A 13,416-nucleotide genomic window follows, 5' to 3' on the forward strand; every position below is an offset into this window, starting at 1 on the left:
TTTTGGTGATGAGCCAGAATTAAAACTGTGAGATGGGGCATTGGCCTTTGCAAAGGACTGTGTACTGTTTTGTTTAAATACATTATGATTTCAACTGAAGTCAGGTTAAAGTGGACCTTTTAGTTTATTATGCTGTCACAGTTGTCATAGTTTCATGACCAGACCTGAGCTGAGCTAGTGATGTTGGCCTGACCACTGCTGTTCCATACTCATCAGCTCAAACATGGCTCCATAGGAGCTGTTTTTGTTCTTCAGTCTAAATGGTCAAACTGTGCCAATTACTTTTACTTAATTCTGTAACACTGGAAAACATTCTGAAGCCTTTTCATCATTATAAACCCTGTTATTCTATACCCTGTTATATTGTTACCTGTTATTCAGATACTGTTAAAGTATGCTTCTATTGCTGCTGGTTACGCTCTTTGCTTTGAGCTGTGTGATAGGAGGAACCACACGCACTGAAACAGCTTGGCTCAAACTCATCCAACCCTCCGTACATACCAGCATTGGAAAGGGAAGGATGATAGCTACAAGTGTGAATGACTGACTAGTTGATGGCCAATAACAGCTTGTTCTACCACCAGCGAAAGACACATGACAAACCCAAATAGCTTTCCAAATAGGACGTGCTTGCTAGCAATGTTGGTGACAGTTCCATTTGGTAGGCAGGAAAACTAAGACAAGCACACCTAACAACATCACACGGAGAGTAAGGCACTTACTCATATCAAAGAAGTGTTGTTTTTGTGTGACAACCAAATTAGCAGTAATAATGAAATTGACAAGATTCACAAATTAAAATAATTTAATGAAAACCCCTTTTGATTCCTGTGATCAGTGGACAGCTGTGGACCAGATGAGTATAACCAAGTGCAGAATGACGTCATTTATCCATTTTAACCACTTCCACTGATTCTGAATCAGTCTACCTATTTGACAACAGAGCTCCTCAGTGAGAAATAAAAAAAACAACAAAAAAAACCGGCTGGACACGGAAAACCCAACCAAATAAAGAAGCACTGTAAATAACACAAACTACAGCACAAATGTTTGCAGCGGGCAGTAAAACGTGATTTACTTGGATGGGACACAATAGTTGTGATAGTTCATGACTCATGAAGGAAATGTTAAACAAAACTAAGAAATACAAAAGTATTGGCTGGTTTTCCATCATTTCCACCTCAGTAATTAACATGAGCATGTCCCGGCCACATCCATCACACGTTAGCACCCTCAAAGCATTTCTGTTGTGCCTATTTGCAGTGTTTCTGTATTTAATTGTGTTTTTTGTATTTGCAGCTTCTGTTTGTTTTTTTGTTTTTTGTTTTTTTTTTGCTGTGCCTGATTGTGTTATCTCTATTCGGTTTCGCAATTTTTACTGCATTGAGCTCTGTGAACTTTATTCCAAAACTGTAAAACATTTGACATTTGTGAATAGCCTAGCTTACTGTGAAGCCAACAATCTGTGGCTTGTCTGGCTCATAAATGTAGCAACTCTACACAACTACTGTAAATAAAGACAATTTAAAAACAATAAAGATGAGGCTTTGAATTAGAAGTGCACAACTATAAAAACAGTATTCTCAATAGACCATAAAGTAAAATCATTGAGTGGTTGTTATTTTCAATCTCATTTTTTTTTCAGACTTATCTTTTTTTATTGCTTGCTCTAAAAGACAGATTGGTTTCTCAATGAATTTCACCCACACTTACCAACAGGTGTGTTTCTTTTGGACGACCACAATCCTAATAATTCCCTGTAGTGTGTGATGCATTGATTAGAAAAAATATTGTCTGTGAAATGTGTGATGCAATCTGTTATGATTTTTTAACTCCTGTAGAGTAATCGTAAGTCGTCTTTTTTTTATTTAGTTATTTTTTGCTTGAAGCAGGGGGCCCCATTTTCTTCCACACTACAAAAAGAAAAAATCTGCTATTCTGAAGAGCTGGTAAAAGTAAAGCTAATTTCCTTAGTCAACTCTCCTTATATCACCCACACTGGTTCTCTGAACACCATTGACAGGAGAGGGAGGCTTATGAAGGGTAATTGTCAGTGAACTTGTTAAATGCTAACATGTGAAGTAGATTTGGTCCCGGAGAGAGAGACGGGGAATTGAGACAAACACGCATATGCTAACGCAACACACAAAGTTACCACAGCTGAGGAATTATGGCTCTGGATTGGTTGTTTTTACAGGAAACTAGTGGTCTATGTGCACACACACACACACACACACACACACACACACACACACACACAAGGCGCCCCACCCTTAGTCCTGCCTCTAATTGCCTGTGAGACTAATAGCACGTTTCTCTTGGCGAGCGACTTCGGCTCATCATGGAGGAATGTTGTAATTACATACACATTACACCATGTTATCTTTGTGTGGTGTGTGTGTGTTGTGTGTGAGAGAACAGAGAAGAAATACAGGAAAGAGAGGTATATCAGTTGTGTGGGTGCAAGACAGATTGAGAGAGTGAAATACAGGGTGTGTGTGTGTCTGTGTGTGTGTTTAAGCGTCACATTGTGTTAACCAGTCCACAGAGGAAATGAAACAGATGAAAGAACTCCATATGTGTTTTTATATTTTTACAACCCTGAACCAGCGCTCCATAATTATTTTTTATTTGACAAGTGTGTGTGTGTGTGTGTGTGTGTGTGTGTGTGTGTGTGTGTGTGCCTGTCTATCTGCGATAAAGAGTAAAAGTGTGTGCACGAAAGGCAAGCATGTGTGTTTGTCAAGCAAGTATAAATGCATGTGGATGTGAGTGCAGATCAAAAGCAAGCGAAAGGAAAGCCGCTTCTTAGCTTCTGGTGGAGCAGAGTCCATTAAAGAGGAGGGCAGGGAAAAGGGCACTCTTGAAGGGGATGTAATGGATCTGTAATGAACGCTAAATGCCCAGCTAATGAAAAGGCAATAGTGCAGCTGAAAAGTATAACACTGGAACAGTCCAAATGGATCATTCCCTGAGGACCTTTTTGTATTCTCAAATATTTCTTCCCCATCTCCTTTTTCTTGGAGCCTCTACATTGAATATGTTCCCTGTTTTCTCAGCTTCTGGTCCTTCGTGGTATTTCTTAAGAGTGTAGATAAATAACGTGATTTAAAAATAAAAAATATATAAAGGGAAAAAAACGTGTTTGTCGTATATAAACTTAAGATGTGTTTTCAAACATTCAAGAGAAGACCTGTGAAACTGTGTGGTGAAGTTGAATACAGGGCTAACATCCAGGCAGACAAAATCACAGAAAGGACCATTCACCAGATCTGAATGGCAGCTCTGGGCCTGTGATAGGAAACCAGAGCACCTGGAAAAAACTCAACACAAACAAAGGGAGAACATGCAATCTCCTTGGAGAAGCAAACCAAGACAAGCAGTTCAACAGCTCTGAGGCAGTGGGGCCACCAACACCCTGCAGTTCTTTACTATTAATTTATATTATATAGATTCCTTGGAATCACAGGGCTGTTCAGTAGTTTTTCCCATAATTTCCATCGATACAATCGATTGCAGATCTTCGATAATCACTTAAACTTTGATGGGGTAAGAAACATGCGTATTCAGGTGGTTAGACAGGTTTAAACAAACTCCCAGCTTAGACAAGCTTATTTGGAAGAAATACGAAGGTGATTAGTAAAATTATTACACAAATTGCCAAACAAATCACCGATCGCAAACATTGGTTTAGCTTTGAACTACTGTACTTGCCATATTTGTGTGCACACTAGGGCTAAACAATCTGGGGAACATATATAACTGGGAGTTGATTTTGCAGTGTTCTTTTTGTTTTTGTTCAATACTCTCTGTGTAACAGATGTAAGACATGATGGAACATTACTTCATGAGATACCATCAAAAATGTTATTGCAGGAGGATAGCATTAAGTTGTACCATGATTGACATAACTGTTAAATAAAGTATATCCTGAATTGCGACCTTTGCAACTTGCCAATTGCACTGTTTCAAGTTGCTATTTTAATGTGTTGTCAATTAATCGTTCAGCCCCAGCAAACACACAGTGTCTCTGTGAAATGACAGATACCAACATTCTGAGTGTTCAAGCTTGAAATAAAGTAAATGTGATCATCTGGACAGATCGCTCATCTGTCTGCTCCTGTTTGTACTTCAGTGGGAGTTACAGCAATGTTGATGTGTCTGGATTTGGCAAGTACATACTTGCCATAGCTGGACAAAGTGATTTCCAAAATCATGAAAATGAAAAGAAAAATCTGAATTTCCCCACAGTTTTTAATTCTACATCGAGTCATTCATCCTTGAAGTAGTTCAGCCATGAAATGAAAATGTCTTTATGTTTTTGTAATGTTGGCAGCGTGCTGTCATGCCAATGCCTGCCTAAAACCCTTTGTCATCCCACTGTTGATACTGAGTGATCCCACATAAGGAGGACTACTGACTGTGCTACGATCTGGTTTAGCTCACCACCTATGTTCAGTACAATGACATCCCTCACAGTTAAAAAAGAAAAACACTTCCCTGTCAAAGTCAGAAGATGGCGGCAGGTAGGACGGGAGCGGTGGCAGCGCTCCTTGTCTACGTGTTATTTTTGGACATTTTTAAACCCAAATGGATTGATACGGATTATTATCATCATTACGGATCTTGTTTTTATGCTGACAATAACTTCCCTGGAACAATACTATTACAAGCTCCACTCAAAACCTTTAACAAACAAGTTGGATTCGGGAGACACGCTGTTGGTGCTGCCTTTGTGTTTCCAGCTCTGTTCCACTGCTCAGCTCGGAACGGTAAACGCAGTGTACGCTCTCTGAAAATTCCTCAAAGCTGCACCTTTATATTTGCCATTTTCTTACTCTTATCTGGAGACATACACCAATGCCCTGGCCCACCCAAATCCATTGCTGATCGTAAATCCCACCTAAACATTTTATCCACTGCTCTCAGTAATCATCCGAGCCAATGCAGGTCTGGTATAGACGTACAGGAGGGCTTGATCCGCCTTGTACCGTCGGAACAGTGTGTTCACCTGGGATTTGGAGTGTCTACAGTGGCCCGGGCAACGGCGTCATGTCCAGCGGCGATTATTGGTTTGTCTTTGACCACCAATGCGGGAATAGTCGGTTCCCCGCCACAGCTCCCTTGGCGATCTGATGTTGGGGCTGCGCGTTTGGATAGCTGTTTGGCATCCGGGACGACATCTACTACAACGGGCCGTCACTATGTACATCACAAAAAGGCTTTGGAGGCGGCCAGCTTGGTGGCTAATTCAGCAGCTAGGCTACAAACAATACAAGAAGCTAACTCTGGTCATGTGACATCCGCCGTCAAGAACACTACAGGGTCAGTGGACTGTACAATGCCATCAGAGATCAAAACTGGGTGTGTACATCAAACTCCTCACTCACCAAACCGCTGTCAGCACGGTATAAAGACAAGAAATCCTGTACTGAGGAGATTTCGAAAGTCAATAATTTTAAAGACACTAAATCATGCGAAATTAATCTGGGATAGAAAAAATAAACCGAAAGGGCTACTTTGTGCTCATCTGAATATATGTAGTATGCTCCAGAAACGTGAGCAATTGGACAATTTACTTGGTAACTCCAACATTGATGTCCTAGGACTGACAGAAACCTGGCTCCAAAAATCTTCTCCTGAATCTGGTATTAATTTCCCTAATTACAATGTTTTTAGAAGGGACAGAATTTTAAGTAGGAAAAAGAGAGGAGGAGGTGTATTGCTATATGTAAAAAATAATCTGGACTGTGTGCAACTTAGTGTTCCTAAAGAGGTTGAAATTGAAAATATATCAGTAAGGCTATCTCTCTCCCCGGAGATGACATTTACTTTAGTTTGTCTATATGGTTCCCCACCAATTAGGCCTGATTTCTATGAACAATTGCAAGTGCTACTTAAGCATCATACAATGCATAATAAGTCTAATGAGATTATCCTAATTGGAGACTTTAATGTAAATTGGGACTGTAAGAAAGACAAAAAGTCACTGAAGCGTATTATGGACAAATTTAATTTTACACAATTAGTACAAAAAGCAACAAGGATTACTAAACATTCTCAAACTAAATTGGACTTGATTTTCAGTAATAAACCTGAAAGAATAGTAAAATCATATAATTTTTTAACTGGCATTTCTGATCATAATATTATTCTATTTTCTAGGAAACTTTCAAAGTCTAGGACAAGGAATGATCACTTTAATTCAAAAAATAATCGGTCTTTATATGAATTTGTACCCAACTGCCAGCGGCAAAACGTATCTAACGTATTGTCATCACTGGATTGGGATACTATACTAACAGATGTTGAAAATTTTGAAGTATATAGTAGTCAATTTACCCAGGTTCTAAAAGATATTATTTCAAATCATTCCATCCGTAGGGAAAATAAACGTCAGAAAAAATATCATTTGCCCTGGCTGAATAAACAATGTAAACAATTGATGTCAACTAGAGACCTATTATTAAGACAATTTCTGAAAACGGGTCTAACAACAGACCGTCAAAGGTTTACACACATGCGAAATAAAGTAGTACAGAATCTCAGACAGGCGAAAGCCAAATTTTTTATTACCATAATTCAAAATTCTAGAGGTAATGGGAAAGTAGTATGGCAAAATTTAAACAAATTATTAGGTCGGCAACCAAATTCCAGTAATCAGAAACTTAAGCTTCAAATAACTGATTCAATAATCATTAAGGATCCCTTACTCATAGCTACTACTTTTAACGATTTTTTTATTAACTCTGTCAGAGAGATTACTCAGCAATTTAATTCACCCTCTTATTATGAGCATGCCAGTGATCCGGACCAACCGTTGTTCACTATCTCAGACATATCAGATTATGACGTAGATAAAATCATTACCAGCTTGAATAATTCGAAAACTCTTGATGCCTTTGGGCTGAATACAATTTTTTTTAAAGAATATAAGGACTCTTTAGTACGTCCTATTGCACACCTTCTTAATATGTCCTTTAAAAATTCTATTGTCCCAGCAAATTGGAAGATAGCTGCAGTGACTCCCATATTTAAATCTGGTGAGAGTACTGAGGTATCCAACTATCGTCCTATAAGCATACTCCCCATTATGTCTAAAATAGCTGAGAAATGGGTGATTAAACTTCTGACATTTCATTTACAGAATGTTCATCCATCTCTACATCCATTACAATTTGGTTTCCGGACCAATCATTCCACGGACAGTGCTCTGTGTGTGCTGACAGAAAATATAAAAGGCCTGCTTGACAAGAGATCTTCCTGTGTTGGGGCAGTTTTCTTAGATTTGAAGAAAGCATTTGATTCTGTAAATCATTTACTGCTACTTAGCAGGTTGACTCAATTTAACATTTCTGATCAAGCGCTTTTGTGGTTCAGATCTTACCTGTCAGACAGGAAACAGTTTGTGGTAGTGGGTGGTGCTAAATCTCAGACTTTACACCTTGATACTGGTGTTCCGCAGGGGTCTATCCTTGGGCCGGTTTTATTTTCCTTGTTTATTAATAATCTACCTAATGTATGTCCAAATAATGTCTTCTCGCAAATGTACGCGGATGATGTTGTAATCTACACTCAAGCAAATAATACTCAACAAGCATCTGATAATCTAACAGCTGCACTATCTTCTGTACATAACTGGTTCAGTGACTCTTGTCTCCTGCTGAACACCAGAAAAACGGTTTGTATGTATTTTGCTAAAACTCCTCGTGAACTAACTACGTCAAACGTCTTTCTAAATGGAATAGAGCTTGACCTAGTTCCAGAATTTAAATATCTAGGAGTAGTTTTGGACTCAACATTGTCCTTTAAAGGTCACGTAAAAAAGGTGACACAAGTTGTTAAATTCAACATCCAAAACTTCCGTCATATTAGAAATAATTTAACTCTGAGTGCAGCTAAAATATACTTTTATTCTATGATCATTTCACATATTGATTATTGTCTGAATACATGGTCACTTGCGTGTCCAACAACACTTTCACCTATAGAAAGTCTTTATAAAAAAGGCTTAAAAATTTTAGATAAAAAACCGTTATCATTTCATTATTGTTACATTTTGAAAAAACATAGATTATTGGACTTCACAAATATGATAAATTTAAAATCGGCTTGTCTGATCTACAAAGTTTTACACTCCCTCGCTCCTCCACCCCTGAAGGTTTTTATTAAAAGTACGAGTTATGATGATAATGTCAGAACCACAAGAGCAATGAGCAGAGGCGATTTGGCGATACCTCATAGAAACACCACATTTGGTCGAATGGCCTTGTCTGTTCGGGGTGGGCATTTTTGGAATAGTCTACCAGTAACGTTAAGAGACTGTCCTACGTATAATTCTTTTAAGGCCAAATTAAAGGATTGGCTTTTGTCTAAACAGGAATGTGCACATTATTGAGTACCTTAGACTGTTGTATATTATGTCCAGGGGAAAACGTCTGTATATTGTGTTGTAGGTGAGCATGTAGAGTGAATGTTTTATAGAGGACGAATGTTGGAGATATGAGTGAAATATTATATTGACTACTTATTTTAATGTAAATACATTTATATGTTTTTCTTCTTCCCTGACCCTGTCCCGTGGGACTACAGATGGAAATTAGCCTGAAGGCTATAATCTGGCATGTTTACTTTCATGTTTTTTTTTCATGTCTGTTCATTAACATGCATTGTCCCAATCAAATAAATAAAGAAAAAAAAAAAAAAAAAAAAAAGAAAAACACTTGAATACCTGCAGAGGTAATAAGCATACTTAAGCACATTTATGCATGTACAGGAAATAGTTATTTTCTTCTCTCTGACAAGGCACAGACATCAAAGCACAGAGCATGATATGATGCTCGACAGTGAAACTAAAATATGATCTCTCATCATGGATATCAGTAGGTCAAGGAGATGTCATAGTTTTGGGTATGTTTACATGGTTTGTGATCTAAATCAGAGCGTTCCTTCTGCTTGTACTTCACCTGCAAGTGTACCTGATGTTCTTAAGCATATCTTCAGGGAACATGGAGATGAACATGGACACCAGTAGGTCTGAAGACTTTCCTTGAGAGTTCAGTTGTTTGAAGCACAGCCAGACTGAGTCACCAACTGGTTTACCATGTCCTCACATAGCAGTAACTGAACCAAACCCATATTTGATGCTTTATTTTATTGTCAATACAAGGACATTGAATACTTTACATTGTATTGTATATACTCACTTAAATGCAAGATTTAAAAAGTAAAAGCTCCCATCTTTGTAGACCACAATTCAATTAAATGAGTTAAAAACTAACTGTGGTTTTTTGCACAAATGTGGCGGGCGTCTGTGGTTTCATGCTTGTTTTTAATTCTTTCAAGCACTGATAGTACAAACACTGCCAAATGATACCGCTTTCAAATATTCAGTGCACTCCTTATTAATATGATGCTTTGAATGTCAATCAGAAAATGTTTGCTTTCTGTGTTTTCCCCCTCTATAGGTTTTACAGGAAGAAACCTCAATACCAGGAAGTGATCTAAACCTGATCTACCTGAGTTCCAGAGCTGCAGGATACAAACCAGTCCTCAAAGTTGCATTGACACAGTCATCAATACCTTTTAATCTGATGAAGGTAAGATATGTAATATATAATTGTTTCAATTTAATCTCAGCCAGTATGATATGAAACTGTGTCTTAGTATAGGATGCAGAGCATTACCAACTTCTGTCATCTTGATAAGGCTGGAACCACATATTGAATTTGACTGACCTTTGTCTGGTCCCAATGATCCAGGTTCACCTGATGGTGGCGGTGGTGGGTCGCCTCTTCCAGAAATGGTTTCCTGCCCAACCAAATCTATCCTACACCTTTATCTGGGACAAGACAGATGCTTATGGTCAGCGGGTCTATGGACTGTCAGAGGCAGTTGGTGAGTTTGCTGCAAACAAAAGACCCAGGATCCAGATTTTAGGGTCTGGAGAAAAATGGTGTAAAGAGAAGACACTTTTACCGTTTTAGCATAAATAGTTTTCAGTTATCAGACAATGTCACAGAAAGTGCAGATAGCAATTTGTGATGTTCCCGTCCTCACCATGCCAGTTCTTCTGGGTACAGATTTTTGGGGTAGGTTGTTCTGTGATTACAGACTGACTACATGATTTGTTGTTCTTAATGACTGCATGTTGGGGCTTGGTGTCATGCTGCCAAATTAATATGGGATGATCATATGGAATAAAGAACTTGCCTGTACTTTTCAGTATTGAAGTGAACACTATTTTGGATCAAACACCATTTGCAAAAAAATATTCTCTAACTTACAAGGAACCTCCGTCCTGGTTCACTGATGTCTGCATATATTCATTCCTGTAGCTCTCTGACTTCTTGGCAAACTGCTTTCTGTTAGAGCCAGATATTACAAATTTTGTCTCATTATTCCAGAGCACCTGCAGTGCCTGCATTTTCCTGCACCCCGGTCCTTGTGTTTTGATGCATAGTTATTCTCTTTGTTTTTTATGTTGAAAGATTTTTTGGCAGCAAGTCTTTCAACTTCTGACCAACCTTTTTCAATTTATGGATGGACGCACCGGGTTACCAATGGCTTCCGCCAGTACTAAGCTGATACAATTGCTTGACATCTTTGATCGCCTCCATGTGCCTTTGGTCTTCTTCAGTTCAGCTTACTCGTTTCATCCAGTTTAGTTTTCTTGCCCAACTGGTATGTCTCTCGTCCAAAGCCTTTCTTTGTGCTTCTACAGAAGAGACTTGGCAAAACAGCAGGAAACACCACCATTAAACTTCAGCCTGTGAGAGTGACTGTGTTAAATGCAGGGAGATATTCCTAGCTGCAAATGAGTTCCGGAAAATATATCTGAATCATCACATTGAACTAATTACTGGTTAGAGATGGTGGACATTTTGGGAATCATTGGAAATGATGATCATAAATGTACACAAAGATGACCTTTTGGTTTGGTTTGGTTTGGTGTTCTTGGGGTTAAAGGCCTCAGCTTCTCGCCTCCAAACATTTTTGTCTTTTCTTTGTCCGTGTATTTAGCAGAAAACTTCAGTGAAGCTTTAAGGTGCTGCTTCTTGAGTTTAAGCTTCCTTCTTGCATGGCACCTTCTCAGTTCATGTAAAACACTGTAGACAGTAACACCTGTGTTCCAGCAGCTACTAATTCATTAAGACCTGCATATTGTAGTCCTTAGCTGACTCTTGACCATCCCAACCAGTTCTTTTCTCAGCAGCATGTGACAGTATGGGTTTTCTTCCTGATTGTAGCAGTGACACAGCTGTACCATGCACCTTATTCTTACAAACAATTGTTTGCACAGATGTTTGTGGATGTGCGTATATGTGACAAAGATGCATGGGTTTTAATAATCCCATTGTAATAAAAGTTTAAGGAGTCATCGGAAACTCAAGACTGCCATGATATACATGGTCTTTATAAGTGTATGTAATTATTTTTTCGTGACCGTGCATTCATAAATTGTATCAGTTTAACACAAACTAACAGCTGATCGACACTGGCCATTAAAGTCTGACAACAGGCTCTACACATATTTGTATTGCTGACTTCTCCTATGCATACATAAAGCTATAGACAGCTGCAGCTCAGTTCAAATAGAGAAATGGTTTGGACATAAGGCTTACCCCCTCTGACACCTTTATGAGGGACAAGTGCAGCAGACGTACACCTCAGTGAGTTATTGTTGATAGTAGGCTGGCTTAATGGGTTGAACATAAAGATTTATTGCTACCCTTTGTAAGTCTTCTGAAATTGGTGCCCATAAGTTACAATAAAGTAGCATAACCAGAACAGCATCTTGAGTGCATGTATGGCAAGTATTAAAATCAGAGCTGCAACACAGTTGTAAAGGATTTATTTACACAAGGGCAGAGTTGCATTTATTGGCACTTATCTGCTTCTATCCAATAACTTAGTTTGTATTTACGAGGCTTTGTATACAATATATTTACAGATCTATTGAATTCATCATTTTGCAATAGAACCATAGAAAAATGTTTCTCTACTCACTCCAGTCGATCAAGGAAGATGGCCTCCCACACTCACTCTGAGATTTCTTCCTGTTAAAAGGGAATTTTTCCTTCTCAATATTACAAGTTACAGTGTGGAGTATGAATGAACGGTTGTAGCTGCCCAGACAGTGATTAATTACAGATACAGCAGGATAGATGATTTATGCCAAAAGGAGGCACAGAAGCGTGGCTGCTGTCTGCCTTCTTTGGCAGCTAACAGCCAAACAAGACACACGTTACATCAGGTTAACCCAAACAAATCTTGAGGATTCAGCAATGCACTGGGAGAAACTGACAAATAATGACGCTGTCATATTGGCAACCCTGAATGTTTGCACATGTATGTGTGTGTGTGTGTGTGGGGGGGAGAAACAGGATGCGTTTGTTCAAATAGATATCAGGACTGAATAGCACACACTTATTATTTCAACTTCAAATAGATTTTGACCAAAACAACAACAGCTTTACCATAAGAATTGTATTGAATGCAGTGAACTACTGCAGCATGCAAATCTGCAGCTCCCCCCAGCTTAACGGAGCAATATAGTAACTTCTAGCTTGCCATTAGCTTCTCCAACTACAACTTTACTGTTTTGGTGTACTCTCACTGCTCTAAAAGTCACTGTACACTAGGTGCTATTCACCAAACATGAGACAGACGCTTGCTGGTGAAGATACCTGAAGAGCCACATATTTTCTAAAGGAGTTGGTAGAGACTAAAAATGGAGGTAAAAGACAACAAGACAAGTATAGTAAGTAAAGTACTCTGCCAAGGCTGCTCGGTCATTATATGATTTTCGACAGACAAAATCTTTAAACAGTTCATGGTCCGCAGCTGTCGATTTGTAGTGGGATCACAATCATATGATCTTCAGCAGGCAGCTGATGTAGTGTTCACTTGTTGTCATAGTTACAGTGACGCCGTGCCGCTATCTCACATCAACTTTGAATCGTCATATAGACATAGATATGACTTTAAATGAATGATAATTCTCCTCAATAACTTTTTTAGGTTTCTTCACCATATTTTTCAGGGATTGACTTATGTGATTTTTTTTAAGGTCGATGTCAATTATTTGTAATTAAGAAAGGCCAAAAACCAACAACTGGAACTCATCCTCATTAAAAATTATTTATCAACAGCATTTGATGGCAGTGTTAACAGTATGTGAGAGCAAGGAACATGTGATACACTTAATGAATAATGATTACTATGACAGAAAATGCACAACAGAAATAGGAGTGATGAAAGTCAAATATTACATGATGCAACGATGTACTCCTGTTTTTGTTATATCAATTGATTAGATCAATATCAGTTTATGCCCTGCAGTTCTGTCTGATGTTGTTTCCAGTTTGTCATTCTCTGTTCTGTTACTTTTACTGTCCACTAAGGCAGATATTG

At 38.5% G+C, this 13,416-nt stretch overlaps 1 protein-coding gene across 10 annotated transcripts in view; it reads left to right on the plus strand.

Annotated features, from left to right (window-relative positions):
- The window catches only part of LOC110955016 (teneurin-3), a 753,086-nt gene that overhangs the window by 672,901 nt on the left and 66,769 nt on the right, over nucleotides 1-13,416 (plus strand). For all 10 annotated transcript variants that reach the window (XM_051945606.1, XM_051945604.1, XM_051945607.1 and 7 more), the window contains 2 exons: nucleotides 9,468-9,599; nucleotides 9,762-9,897. In XM_051945606.1, coding sequence (XP_051801566.1) covers nucleotides 9,468-9,599; nucleotides 9,762-9,897 — 268 coding nt within the window. The remainder of the gene's footprint in view (nucleotides 1-9,467; nucleotides 9,600-9,761; nucleotides 9,898-13,416) is intronic.

This window comes from Acanthochromis polyacanthus, chromosome 3 (assembly GCF_021347895.1).
Source record: "Acanthochromis polyacanthus isolate Apoly-LR-REF ecotype Palm Island chromosome 3, KAUST_Apoly_ChrSc, whole genome shotgun sequence".
In the NCBI taxonomy this organism is placed as follows: domain Eukaryota; kingdom Metazoa; phylum Chordata; class Actinopteri; family Pomacentridae; genus Acanthochromis; species Acanthochromis polyacanthus.